The sequence below is a fragment of the Bubalus bubalis genome, chromosome 20 (genome assembly GCF_019923935.1).
Source record: "Bubalus bubalis isolate 160015118507 breed Murrah chromosome 20, NDDB_SH_1, whole genome shotgun sequence".
Classification (NCBI taxonomy): domain Eukaryota; kingdom Metazoa; phylum Chordata; class Mammalia; order Artiodactyla; family Bovidae; genus Bubalus; species Bubalus bubalis.
Window position 1 is genome coordinate 45,190,316 of NC_059176.1, and position 13,933 is coordinate 45,204,248.

The 13,933-nt window shown below is 47.9% G+C and overlaps 1 protein-coding gene and 1 long non-coding RNA gene across 8 annotated transcripts in view; one reads left to right on the plus strand and one right to left on the minus strand.

Moving 5' to 3' along the window:
- Positions 1-3,818: 3,818 nt before the first annotated feature.
- LOC102392942 lies at positions 3,819-9,531 on the minus strand. 2 transcript variants are annotated; one of them, XR_006547062.2, is made up of 3 exons: positions 9,391-9,531; positions 8,996-9,176; positions 7,484-7,713 (listed from the first exon to the last, which is right to left on the minus strand). It is a non-coding gene; the product is annotated as an uncharacterized LOC102392942 (long non-coding RNA). The 2 variants fall into 2 exon arrangements; XR_006547063.2 differs by lacking the exons at positions 7,484-7,713; positions 9,391-9,531 and adding an exon at positions 3,819-4,614 and having other exon boundaries at positions 8,996-9,299.
- A 464-nt stretch (positions 9,532-9,995) lies between these two features.
- The window catches only part of TM6SF1 (transmembrane 6 superfamily member 1), a 56,078-nt gene continuing 52,140 nt past the window's right edge, over positions 9,996-13,933 (plus strand). For 5 of the 6 annotated variants that reach the window (XM_006076584.3, XM_006076585.2, XM_006076582.3 and 2 more), the window contains exon 1: positions 9,996-10,134. In XM_006076584.3, coding sequence (XP_006076646.1) covers positions 10,043-10,134 — 92 coding nt within the window. In that variant the 5' untranslated portion in view covers positions 9,996-10,042. The remainder of the gene's footprint in view (positions 10,135-13,933) is intronic. The other variant, XM_025271372.2, reaches the window with a different exon arrangement.

Consider the following 13,933-nt stretch of genomic DNA (forward strand, 5'->3'; position numbering starts at 1 on the left):
TCCCCATCCCTGAATTCTCCCCGGGAAAGAAGTGTCTCCTATTGCCTGCTTTGGCGCTGTATTTCTAAATAACATGTTTATATTGGATTTCTTGACTTTTTTCAGGATGTTATCTATTAATTTTCTACTATAGAAGAGGAGGCCATTTGCTTAGTTTCCTATTTCCTCTCACTATTTAGCCTCAGGGTCTCTGGAATTTTTCATATCTTGATACCTTCAAACATACTAGGTAACCTAGCAATTACATCTTTTTCTAGAGACAGTTCTCCTGGGGTTGCCTCTCTCTTGCCCTAAGCTGGATTTCTTGTTCTCCAGACTGGCTCCTGAAAAGCTGTCCCCTTATTCTCCTGGGGGACCTCTCAGTTGTGTTCACGGACTGGAGGTCATGTTTCCCAAATCCCACATCACCTTTGACATTGTATACTGCCTTGTTTTGGTGGAGCATGTCCTCCAGTAGCTTCCTGAGAAAAGGCTCAAGGGAGGTAGATTTTTTGAGACCGTGCATTTCTGAAAATGCCCTTTTACTTTCACCTCTCACATAGAGCTTCATTTTTTTGCGTTAAAGTCCTGAAAACCTGGACTAGATAATCTGAAAACTCTACCGCTTCAAATAACTAAATGCTGAGTACAAGATAACAGGATCACTTAAATACATAGCCTAGACTGCAATAAAGTTAAGTGAAATTCCCAGAGGCTAAAACTAAAGACTGGCGCCTGGAGTTTGTGAGCAATGCAGTGCCCACAGCTCCAGGGAGGCTGTTGTTTCAGTAAGTTGGAAACTTGGTTTTTATGTCTACATTAGGCTAGGAGAGCTGGCTTTGAGTTCGCTGGATGCAGAACATTGAAACTGACATTCTGCAGACGGTTGGGGCCTTGCAAGGAGACACACACCGGTGATAAAAGGGCAAACTAGCAAAGAAAAAAAAAATTTCCCACTGCACAAGGAGCTAAAAACAAAGATCATATGTCATGTTCTGAGCTCAGAGTAGGGGAGGAACTCTCCCTTGTAAAACTGTAGCCTGAAATCTGAATAAGGCTGAATCTGAATCTGAAAACTGTAGCCTGAAATCATTGTCTGAAATGTGAATTTCTGCTACCAGCATAACCTTCCCCATCTGATTCTTCTTAGGATCAACTGCATCTTTTCCTGATGTGTGATATAGGCTTGAAGATTATATCTGTCTCCAGCCATGGATTAGGACCGTGGTTCTCAGAAGGTAGACTGGAGACACCTTTGAGAACTTCTTGATTAAGCCGAGCTAACTGACTCTTAGGAAGGACTCTGCTTTTAAAGCTCATCAGGTGAGTGAAGAAACTTGCAGGAAGCTGGCCTGGCCTGAACAAATGTAAAGCACCAAACAACGTGCACAACTTGCCTGCTATTCTGTGTTCAGACACTGTCACCTGGAGAAACTTGTCGTGTGCACAGGAGAGAATTATAGGATGTTCACTACAACGCTGTTTATAGAAGTGAAAAGTTAAAACCAACTCTGAGATCTATTAGTAGAGGAATGAAAAATAAATCGTAGTATGGTCATATGGTAGAATGCTCTAGCAGTGAAAATGAATGAATAAGTGTATAGAAATCAGTGGATTTAAAAAAGTCCAGGTTAAGTGAAAAAATATATGAGGATATTATAATTTATGTAAATTTTATGAAATAACTACATATTGTTTCTTGTTGTTGTTGTCCAGTTGCTAAGTCGTGTCCAACTCTTTTTGCAACCCTGTGGACTATAGTCTTCCAGGCTCCTCCATCCATGGGGATTTCCAGGCAAGAATATTAGAGTGGTTGCCATTCCCAGACCAGGGGCTTGTCTCCTGCATTGGCAGGCAAATTCTTTACTGCTGAGTGACTAGGGAAGTCCCATATTTTGTTTATATGTATATAAATGTATATAAATGTGGACCGGGTATGCCCCCAATTTCAAGGTAGTGATTGCTTCTAGAGACAAAGGGAGAGGAATGGGATTGAGGAGGGGATTTCAATTTCAATTTTCTTTGAAAAAAAGAATTTGAAACACTTTCTTCTCTGTTAATACCCCTTAATTTTTGCAGTTATGATCCTTACAGGGTATGTGTTTATAATATTTACATTTTGTTTTGTAACTCTGTTTTCCACATTTTGCCTACAGTTGTCTTGAAAATAGAAAAAAAAGGTTTTTTTTTTTCACTGTGCAATTTGGCATGAGGTATCTTAGGTCCCTGACCAGGGACTGAACCCATGCCTTCTGCAATGGAAGAACAGAGTTGTAGTCACTGAACCACCAGAAAAGTCCCTATGTTAATTATTTTTATGTTAATTCTTTAGTCAGAGGATGGCAAGGTATCTTGAGAGGAAAAGTAAATGTCAAGGAAGTCCCTTAATCTTCTTTCCAATTAGCTCTTTCTGACCTACACCTGACATGTGAGGTCTTCTGTTATACCTGGGAGGCAGTCTGAACAAGGCAGCAATCTTGGGTTTGATTGTCCCATGCTCATCCTTCTCATGAAAAAATGTCAAACTACCCTCCATGTGCTTGCCTGTCAAACCATAATGCTCTGTCCTTACTAATCCACTTAGAATGCTTCCTCTCTCGCCAGTCACTATAATTTCAAACTCTCCATTAACTCATTTGTATGAAAATGTTGTTACATGGAATTAATACTCACAGAACATTGCCTGAAGGATAATCATGAATACCGTTTGATCAGAGCTGGCAGATTGATTTCAACTGGCAGGAGAGAAGAAGCCTATTGGTGATATCCAGTCTCCACAGGAGAGAGTTTCAGTGATCACTGATGATACCGGCTCTGGGCTTAAACTGGAAGGGACAGTGTGCTTGCCAGGAAGGTATTTCCACTCCTGCCCCCACATACTGTAAAATGTATCACTGAACCAAGCCAAGCCTTCTGAGAGTTGCTTATCTGCAAGGAACGATTTTTGGCTCCTTCGCAGTGAGTGGCTCTTGGCAGTATGCCAGCCACCTGCACTGAAGATGTACTGAGAGACAACTGCGTGGAATTAGATTCTATATTTATTGCAGGAATGCTGCTGAGGGCATACTATTTAACATGCTGTTTCCTTTAAGAGGAGCCATGCGAGAGTTCTTTGGAACAAGTGATCTGTTTTTACCTTATGGGCACTGTGAATGTTATAAGGTTTCTTTCTTTGCTTTGGTTGCTAGGAAACTCAGGGCAATGGTGCAGATCTCATCTAGCAGGAGACTTTTGGACAAACATTTTACATACCAACTTTACCTCTCCCTTCAGTTAGTATTTATTCAGCACCTGCTTTACGCCTGTTAGGGCCCCAAAATATCCACATAGGGACTTCTCTGGTGGTACAGTGGCTTAAGACTATGCACTCCCCATGCAGAGGTCAGGAGGTTTAACCCCTGGTTGGGGAACTAGATCCCACATGCAACTAAGAGTTTCCATGCTGCAGCTAAGACCCATGGAGTCAAATAAATAATAAATAAAAAATTTTTTAAATATATCAATGTTAATCACTGTAGCATGTTAAAGAAATCATGAGAGCACTTAAGGCTGAAGACAAACACAAGGTTTAAGGTGACTTAAGGGCTTGTTGTTGCTGTTGTTGTTTAGTCACTAAGCCATGTCCAACTCTTTGTGACCCCATGGACTGTAGCCTGCCAGGCTCCTCTGTTCATGGAATCTCCGAGGCAAGAATACTGGAGTGGGTTGCCATTTCCTCTTCCAGGGGATCTTCCTGATCCAGGGATTGAACCCATGTCTCCTGCATTGGCAGGTGGATTCTTTACCAGTGAACCACCTGGGAAGCCCATCCCAACTCAGTGTTGAGGATCATTTTAATGTTTGTTTGAGTGGACTCTCAGGTCATTTTATTCTGTCTCTATATAACCCACAGAGCAATCTGTTTGATTGCCCCTTGCACATTCATCTAGAGTGTTCAGGCTTTCCAAAGATCACAGTCATAACTTTTATCAGAAGGATAAAAAATGAAAAAAAGAAGGATAAAAAATGAAAGAAAAGGGAATAGGAAGAATGGGAGGAACAAATTAGAGGTATGGCATTAATAGATAAAACTGCCATATAAAATAGATAAGCAACAAGGGTACACTGTATAGCACAGGAAATTATACCCAGCACCTTATAATAACCTATAATGGCATATAATCTGCAGAAAGTATTGAATCCCTATGCTGTACACCTGAAAGTAACACGATGTTGTATTTAAATCAAATATACATCAATAAGAAAAAAAAAGAAAAGGAAGAAAGGAAGAAAAAAGTGGAACACTGAACAAGGGGAAGAGGCGCTGGGACTGGGAGCTAAAGCATGGACACAGGGCTGACTCTTTGCTCCCTCGGTCCCCGGCCAGCAGCTTTCTCCCTCGTTTCTCCTTATGTGACCAAGTCCTCTAATGTGCTGCTCTCACTTTCCTCCACGGCAGAAGCAGGCATGGTCAGGGGCTCTTCAGTGTCATTCCTGATTAGTCAATTATTTTGAATCAACACACAAAAAACTGTCTTTCTCATCAGGGAATGGGCAGAGGACAGACCTTAGTGTGTCTATTTTTGCTTGCAGAAAGCTTGGAGTCCAATTTCACGGCTACAATATCAGCCTTCATGGCTTGCAAGATGGATGGTCCTAAAAAAAAACCAAACAAACTGAATATCAAAAACTAAACAACTTTAATGTTTGAATGTCTTTTAAGTCATATCCAACCGTTTTTCAAGAGAAGGGCTACTTCGTGGTGGTCCAGTGGTTAAGATTCCACCTTGCTATGCAGAGAGTGTGGGCCCCATACTTGGTCTGGGAACCAAGATCCCACATGCCACAGGGCGCAGCCAACAATTTAAAAATGAATAAATAAACAAGTTGTTAAAAAAGACATCTGCATGAAAACAATATTGTATTTATTTGTATGATATTTGCTTAATTTTTAAATATTTGCTTTATTTTTAAATTTTTATTTATTTACTTTTGACTGCACTGGGTCTTTTTGCTGCTCTCTGGCTTTCTCTAGCTACAGCGAGCAGGTGCTACTCTTCGTTCTTCCCTCTCGTTGCCAACACTTTGGTTCAGATCTTCAGCATCTCTTGCTAGAATAAGCCTCTTAGGTGGACTTCCTGCCTCCTACGTCTCCTCTTTCTAAACCCTGTTCCACATCAGCTGCCAGGCAGAGCTTTAAAGATGTTACTCTGGGAGATTTCCAGGATGTCCAGTGGTTAGGACTCTGTACTTTCACTGTCTTGGCCCCAGGTGGAAAAAAAAGTAAGTTACTCTGATGAAGTCAGCCTCTCCTCCTACTCAAATCTTTTTTTTTTTTTTTTAATATTTATTTATTTGGTGGTGTTGGGTCTTTAAATTTTTTTTTTAACTTTATTTTTAATTGGAGGATAATTGCTTTACAATATTGCATTGGTTTCTGCCATATCTCTGTGCTGGGTCTGAGCTGCACATTTTTGGGATGTTTAGTTGCAGCATTCAGGACCCAGTCATAAATCTTACATGCTCCCTGTCCTTAAGGTTTTCTAAGACTGAGCCTCTGATCAGCTCTCCATCTTCACTTCCTACCAGCCCCATCTCATGCATGAGTACCTCCCACCAGAGCAAACAGCCTGAAGCTCATTGAGTGACATGGTCTCTCATACATTTCTGCCTTTAACGTGTGTTATTTTCCTTTCCTGGAAAACCCCATTATTCCTCGTCAGATTGGCCAGCTTCTACTTGTTTAGCAAGGCTGGTCTAAAGGAGGTGAGGCTTTAGAGCTTTAGAGGCTTTAGGAGCTCTGCTTAACTCCTCTAGAGAGACTGGTGATGCCTACAGCAATTTGTATATGAATCTTTTGTGTGCTACTTGTTTACATGTGCTTTTTTCACACTAGACTAAGGTCTTCTTGGGCAAGATGTATTTATAATTCATCTTTGTGTGACCATTTCTTACAATAATGCTGGAAACATGGTAGACTCTCTGAAGATGCTTGAATAAGTTTATTAGGGATTTAATTTTCATATCTATTCTTTTTTAATATAAATTTATTTATTTTAATTGGAGGCTAATTACTTTAAATATTGTATTGGTTTTGCCATACATCAACATGAATCCACCATGGGTATATACATGTTCCCCATCCTGAACCCCTCCTCCCACCTCCTTTTCATATCTATTCTTAAAGAAATAGAGAGCATAATTGAAGTCAGCTTGATCTGATAGGAGGAACAAGTCTAGAGCTATGAAGTTCAATACAGAAACACTGGCCACATGTGGCTATTGAACACTTGAAATGTGACTAGCCTGAAATGAGATATATTCTAAGTACAAAATACATACACAATTTCAAAGACTTAGTATTAAAAAAAGAATGTAGTGGTGCCCCATTGGCTAAGAATCTCCCTGCCAATGCAGGGGGCACAAGTTTGGTTCAGTCTCTGGTCTGAGAAGATCCCACATGTGGCAGGGCAACTAAACCTATGCACCACAACTACAGATCCCAAGCTCTAGAGCCTGTGCTCTGCAACAAGAGAAGCCATTGCAATGAGAAGCCTGTGTACTGTAACTAGAGAAAGCCCACAGGCAGCCAAAGATCCAACGCAGCCAAAAATAAATAAATACATAATTTTTAAGTTCTTGTTAAAAAAAAGGAATGTAAAATTTCCCATTGATATTTTTTACATTGATGACCATTTAAACAATAATCTTTTGGATGTATCATGTTAGATAAAATATGTTATTAGAACTAATTTCACCTCTGTCTTTTACTTTTCTAATGTGGCTACTAGAAAATTTAAAACTACACATAAGGTTCACATTTGTGGCTTGTGTTATAGTTCTGTCAGAAAATGATGTTCCAGAATGTTCATTCTGTGAACAAATATCTCTTGAGCACCAGCTCCAGACAGCTGTTAGTCCAAGTGATGGGAACAGAATAGTAAAGAAAGTAGATAACGTTCCTAACCACAGGGCGCTTACATCATCATGGAGAGAGGGACACAGAACAGGAGGCAGATGTGTAAACAAGATGGTTTTGGATGGCATAAATAAAGCACTATGAAGAAAGCAAAGAGGGTGGGAGGGCGGTCTTTCAGAGCAGGTAAGGACAGAGGAGGGAGATGAGGCAGGAGGCTGGAACCTGGATGATGGTAGAGACCTGCAATGCGACAGAAATGGCATGTATGCTAAGTCACTTCAGTCGTGTCCGACTCTGTGCGACCCCATAGACGGCAGCCCACCAGGCTCCCCCGTCCCTGGGATTCTCCAGGCAGGAACACTGGAGTACAGGGAGGTGCAAACAGACTTGAGAGATATTTGGAAAGTAACATTAGGAGGACTGCGGTAAGCATGGATATTTTGGATTGGTACTCTTGCCTGGAAACTCCCATGGATGGAGGAGCCTGGCGGGCTGCAGTCCATGGGGTAGCGAAGAGTCGGACACGACTGAGCGACTTCACTTTCACTTTTCCCTTTCATGCATTGGAGAAGGAAATGGCAACCCACTCCAGTGTTCTTGCCTGGAGAATCCCAGGGATGGTGGAGCCTGGTGGGCTGCCGTCCATGAGGTCGCACAGAGTCGGACACGACTGAAGTGACTTAGCAGCAGCAGCAGCAGCAGCAGCAGCAGAGCAGATGTGGATTCCCAGGATTCTGGATGGCCAGGTGAATGGTGGCACCACCGGATGAGATAAGGCTGGAGTGGACTTGAGGCAGATGGGGAATTCCAGTTTGGCCATGTTGAGCATGAGGTGCCTGTGGAAGGCCAGAGGGCAGTGCTGAGGGGAGATGTCAGTACTAGGAATGATCATTTAGGATCTACTACCACACAGTCGTTAAAACCCAGCACGGATGGGAAAGGAAAGAGAGAAGATGGCGAATGAAGACGACATACAGGTCCAGGTTTTACCGACCAGGGTTCTTCGCCTTGCCTATTCAATAGAAATTGACTAGAGGCCAGACATTCCAGTATTCTTGCCTGGAGAATTCCTTGGACAGAGGAGCCTGACACGCTATAGTCCACTGGGTTGCAAAGAGTCAGACACGACTGAGCGACTAACAACACACCAACAAGAGGCCAAACATTCACTGGGATCTCTCTGCAGCTAGGAGGAGTGGAAACAAACACGGGTTCCCCTTCTTGATCCCTGAGGTGGGGGGCTGAGCTTGTTTCTTCTATGGGTAAGGGTAGCAGTGTGTCCATGGCTTGGGCCAGAGCTGCGGCTTGGGTGTTTTGCCCACCCCTTAGGTGGTGTATGTGAAAGGGGCATGCACAGTATCCTATTTTGCTCCTGACACCCTGTTTTTGTTCCAGGCTCTTCAAAAGTGGCAGATGGGCTTTTCAGACTTTGTATCTTTTGGGTCCAGAATTTGCTCCAACTGCTCATGGTCACAGTTATTTTTAGTCCCATACGGTTTCCCTATATTTTGTTGCTGGAAGAGAGGTGTGTCCAGGTGCAAGCACTGTAGTAGCAGAGGGTCCCAGGTCGTAGCCTGTCACCGAGGGAGCACTTTCTAAACTGACTCATACATGAATGCAGGGGGAGGACCCAGGGTAGCTAGAGGGGTTCACGGTATAAGAGAGAAGGCAAGACTGATTCGGCAAGGTTTGGGTGGTGATGGAGGGGCTGGGCTGGCCTGGGAGACTGGCTGGAGGAAAGAAGGGGTCTCAGAGGAGATATTTGGTGTCGGGGAGGAGGAAGGAGGCTAAACAGCTGGTAAAGGAGTTATTGTGGAAGATGGTGATGTCCAGGTCACAGGTAAGGACATCGCTTGGGGAAGCTCTGGATATGTTACAGTTTGGGCCAAGGCTTTATCACGATGACCTCAGAGTTTGAGGAGGCCTCCAAGAAGCAGTGGACGAGGGGATAGGGAGAGGTGGCTTTTGGAAAGTTGAGTGGCCCTGGCTCTGAGCCTCTTTGCCACTCTCTTCTCTCCTCTTTAAAGTGAGCCTCTTCCACACACTGCGGTTGTTATAAGGTCACTAAGTACAGGTGCCTCCCTTGGCTGCCTGAGCTGTTCTCTGAACCACACTTACCTTCCATTTCCGGTAGCAGAGGAATCCAGGCTCCGTCCCAGGGGGTGCTTTCTGAGGCCGTCCCCTAACACAGTCAAGCAGCCAGGGCAGACTAGGCACAAGGTATTCTCTATGGTGGGCGTCTGTGCGGAAGCCAGTTGTGCACGCTGGCTGGTGGTAAGCTGGCTTCCAGGAACGCGACCTGGAATAGAAATAAATAGGCCTTCTAGTCTCTTCAATCATCGTATTCCTCTGAGTCTCAGTTCCAATTTAAAAATGGGCATTGCAGGTGATAGCAGTGGACTGAGGGGTACTGGGCAAGCACTTTGTGTCCATTAACTCCGTGAATCCCACAATCACATTGACGCGGGTGACCTCCGTTTGGTAGAGAAGGGGAAAGACAGAGGTTAAGTTACTTGATCAAGGTCAACAGCCAGGGAGTGCGTAGCCGGGGTTTAAACCTGGATTCAGACTGGGGGTTCAAATGGGACTCGCTGCCGGGTGCCGGTGGAGAGGTTCCAAGGTTTCGGGATCATTTATCCCTTCCTATCCCGGCCCGAGGGTTCTCCACGTGGACGATCTCGCGGGCTCTTCCAGCTCCGACACCCCCGGGTGTGGCTCCACCCTACGCTGGCCCACAGCTCGGCCCAGAACCGCTCCGGGTCGTCGATGACAAGCTCCCGGCGGCGCCCCGAGCCCGCCTCCCGGGCCGCCACCTTCCCGCGGAGCGCGCGCCTCGGGGGACACCTGTCCCCGGGCAGGGGGCTTTGGCCACTGCTCGGCGCCGCCCCGCGCTCGCGGTGGAGCCCCAGCGCCGCTGGGCGGGAGGACGGCAGGGCGCCTCCCGGGATTGCGCCTCGGCCCTGAGCACCGGGCGGCTGCGGGCGGGCGCGCAGAGGGGGCGCTGCTGAGGGCGCGGCACGGGGGGGGCGCGCGGGCGGGGCGGGCGCGGCGCGGCGCGGCGCGGGGCGCCTGGAAGGGCACCCGCGAGGGGCGCGGGCGCAGCCGGAAGCTGGGGCGGGGCGCCCGCGCGGGATGCGGTGAAGGGCGAGCGGCGCTGCAGCGGCGATGAGTGCCTCGGCGGCCACGGGGGTCTTCGTGCTGTCCCTCTCGGCCATCCCAGTTACCTACGTCTTCAACCACCTGGCTGCCCAACACGAGTGAGTGGGCGCGCGCAAGCGGCGGGGGTCGGCGCGGCGGGCGCCCTAGCAACTTTTCGGAGGGGGCTGAACCGCCGGGCAGGGCAGAGGCTCGCCGGCCGCCAGGGCTCCCCGCGGCCGGCCGGAGGAGGGGAGGCTCCCGGAGTCCCGCGGGCTGGGGTCCTCGCTCGGGCTGGCATCTTTGACACTCGGGCGCAGTTCTGGGGTCGAGTGCTGGGTGTCATTCCAGGTATCGCGCTGCTGGTATCCCAGCCAGGTGTCCAGGGTTACAGGGGTCATTAAGGCAATGCCCCTGCCCTTGAAGAGCCCAGGGACAGGGGTGGGGCTGTCCACACACCAACAGCTAGGAGCCAGGCCGCGCCTCGTTCCTTTCGCATTTCACAGGAACGTTTCCATGTATGGACACACACACACTTTTCATATTAATTTTAGAAACTGTTGTGAATGACTAGCAGAAATAGCGCGGAATGAACAGGCAAAGGCCTGGGTTCTAGGCCTGGTTTTGGCACTAGGCCTGGCCTCAGTTTTCCGGTCTGTCAAATGGCCTGTATTTGCATCCTATTGTCAGGATGCAATAAGGGCGCCCGTGGAGTATAGGATGGGGAGCCGGGCGAGCAGCAGGGCAGTTCCATGCTAGAGAAATGGGTGGGGCTGAAGGAGGCCACAGATGGACTTGGTTCAAAGCCCTGTCTCTCCTGTGAGGGCTCTCTGGCCAAGTAGCCGGCAGCCGCCGGCCTGCTCCAGCGGCGGGAAAGGCGCCAGGCCTCTGAGCCTGCCGATGTTCCTGTTGTCAGCCGAGAGGAGGAAGTAACCTGCGCTGTTTCCCACAGTAGCTGGTGCTAAGGAAATTGCATCAGTGTGTATGCTGCACCCCCTCTCCAGACCTTCAAGCTGCGGAGAAGTGTCTGCCCACGGGGCGGTGACTTCCTCCTCACTCGTTCCGGGGGCTGAGGGCCTTATCCAGACTGCACCCATCTACGGGGGTGCTCTCTGGGCATGGGGAGTGACTGCCTTTGGTCTGACCCAGTCTTGGGGCACGACTCCTGGAAGAAGCATCTCTGGGCAGGGGATGTCACAGATCTGTCAATACAGTGCATGGGGGACTCTGCCCTCCTGAAATGGCATTATGGGCAGCTCAACAAAAATTTATTGAGGACACACTGTATGCTTGGCACAGTTCCAGGTGCTGGGGAACTAGCTATCAAGAAACCACAAGACATCTGGGAGGTTGTTGTTGAGACAGGAATCAACACATAAAATGGGGCGATTTGAGAGAGTGACTGGGGAGACTGGGGATCAGGGAAGCCTTCTTGGAGGAGGTGACATGAGCTGCAGGAGATGGCTCCAGGAAGATCTAGGGACAGAGCCTTCCAGGTAGGGGACCAGGGAGCAGTATAGGGAGAGGGACGTGGCTTGGGGAGGGGATCTTTGGGAGGGAGGGTCATGCAGTTTATGGAAGGATCATGTGGCATGGAGAGGATCTGAGGGTGACTCTGAGATTTTGATCTAAGCTCCTGGGAAGGGGGTGATTGCGTTTACTGGGCACATCCTGAACTATGTGCTGCTGTGTGTTGTTGAGCACATTGCTGAGCCCTGTGGGGGTTCTGAAAAACTGGTTCCAGCAGATTAAAATTCTTCCTGTCCTGCAGATTAAAATCCCAGTAGCCTTTGACTCCTCCCTCTTCTTCCTCCACTCCTTCCGTCCCACCCTCCCACCCTCCTTCCCCATCAGTCCTGAGGCTGGGCTACCATCTGTTTCCTCTTTCCTGTTCCCCCCACCCCACCAGCGGTACTGGCCCTCTCTCGCAAAGCCTCCCAGGGAGTTTCCTTCTCCACTGCCCTGTGCGTGTCCGCCTCAGCCCTCCAGCCCAGCCCAGCCCAGTCAGCCGTGCTGGTTCTTCAGCCGCACTGGACTGTTCTGTGCCCCTGCGCTAAGTCCCTTCAGTCGTGTCTGACTCTTTGAGACCCCATGGACTGTAGCCAGCCAGGGTCCTCTGTCCATGGGATATTCCAGGCAAGAATACTGCAGTGGGTTGCTGTGCCCTCCTCCAGGTGATCTTCCTGACCCAGAGATCAAACGGAGTCTCACTGCATTGGCAGGTGGGTTCTTTACCACTAGCGCCACCTGGTTCTGTGCCCCGGATACTCCTTAATCCCCCACCTCCTTGCTGCTGCTCACACTGTTCACTGGGACTGGGACGCCTTCCTTCCTGTCGCTGATGGTTGAAGCCACTCCTGGACTTTATAACCTGGAGTAAAATGCCACCTCCACCTCTTCCAGACTCCCCCGCAAGCAAGGGAGTCTCTGTTCCGTCTTTCCCTCCTCTGAACCCCTGTTGGGTTGGTTGTGCTTTTTCCACAAGAGGTACTTCTCTGTGGTCAGAATTTACCTTCTCAGGCCATGGCTCCCCTTAGCATTGTCCTGCCCAGTGCAGGGCAGAGAGGGGTGGGGGTGGGGGGCTTGTGCCTAGCAGGCATCCCATTCAGTTTGCATTAGTTGAATTAGCTGAAGCTTCTTTCCCACCAGACCTTTTACAAAAGCCTGAAGAATAGAAAAAGCCACTTAAGTCGAGGCATCAGAAAAAGAGTTGAGTTTTCTCTCTGTATCTCATAGACACATACATACATACACAACTCATACTCACCCACACATGATCCCTTTCAGTAGCCATCTATTCATGTAAGGGCATCAGAAACTCCCCTTGCTCCCTAGCCTCATCCCCAAACACACACATTACAATACTAACAGCTTTTCCACCCTCATATTAGTGGCAGCCCTTACCCCTCCCCCCACCTCCAGGTCCCTGCTGGACCCATTTCTCCCTGTTCTGAGCAGGTCCTGCACTTGGCTGTCACTGGGAGATGCAGATGCTCTGTTGCCCCAGTTACTTTTCATCCTTTGCTCCTCCCCTAGAGGTGGAGAGTGGGAGCAGACACCATGAAGCAGTTTATACTGTTCTCTAGTCCAGAAGAGCACTAGCTGTGTGATGGTGCTGGTTGTGAGCCGGGTCCTTGATGGGAACAGGGATGGGAGTTGTCTCCTGGCCCCTGCCACAGTCAGGCTGTGATGAAAACTTCTGTTAGCCTACACGTGCGGGTGTGCGTGTGTGCTAAGTTGCTTCACTAGTGTTCGACTCTTTGTGACCCCATGGATTGTAGCCTGTCAGGGCCTCTGTCCAAGGAATTCTCAGGCAAGAATACTGCAATGAGTAGCCATTCCCTTTTCCAGGGGATCTTCCTGACCCTTCAGCCTACACAGCACCTTAACCTCTTCTCTGTTCACAGGATGCTTCTGCCCAGCAGTGTGTTCCTGACTCATATTAGTTCCCTCTTTCATCGTCTCCTCCTTTGGCTTATCCTACAGGAGGAGCCTGCAGCATCCACTGATGTGTGGCACTAGAAACCTCCTATTTCAGTCTCTGAAATAGGAGGACACCGACATGGTCATCTTCATTTTTATCATAGAACTATGTCCTCCTCCATTCACCATGCATCCTTCTATTCATCTACCCACAATCCATGTATTCACTATCCACTATCCATTATCTAACCATCCATCTGTCATCCATTCATCTGTCATTCTTCATCCATCCGTTAATTCACCATCCACCACCAATCATCTGTCATGCATGCATCTATCCATCCAAACATCCATTCATTCCTCCACCCATCCATCCATCATTCACCATCCATCCATCCATAATCCATTCATTCATCTTCCACTATCCATTACCTAACCATCCATCTGTCATCCATCCATTCATCCACCATCAATCATCTGTCATCCATCCATCTATCC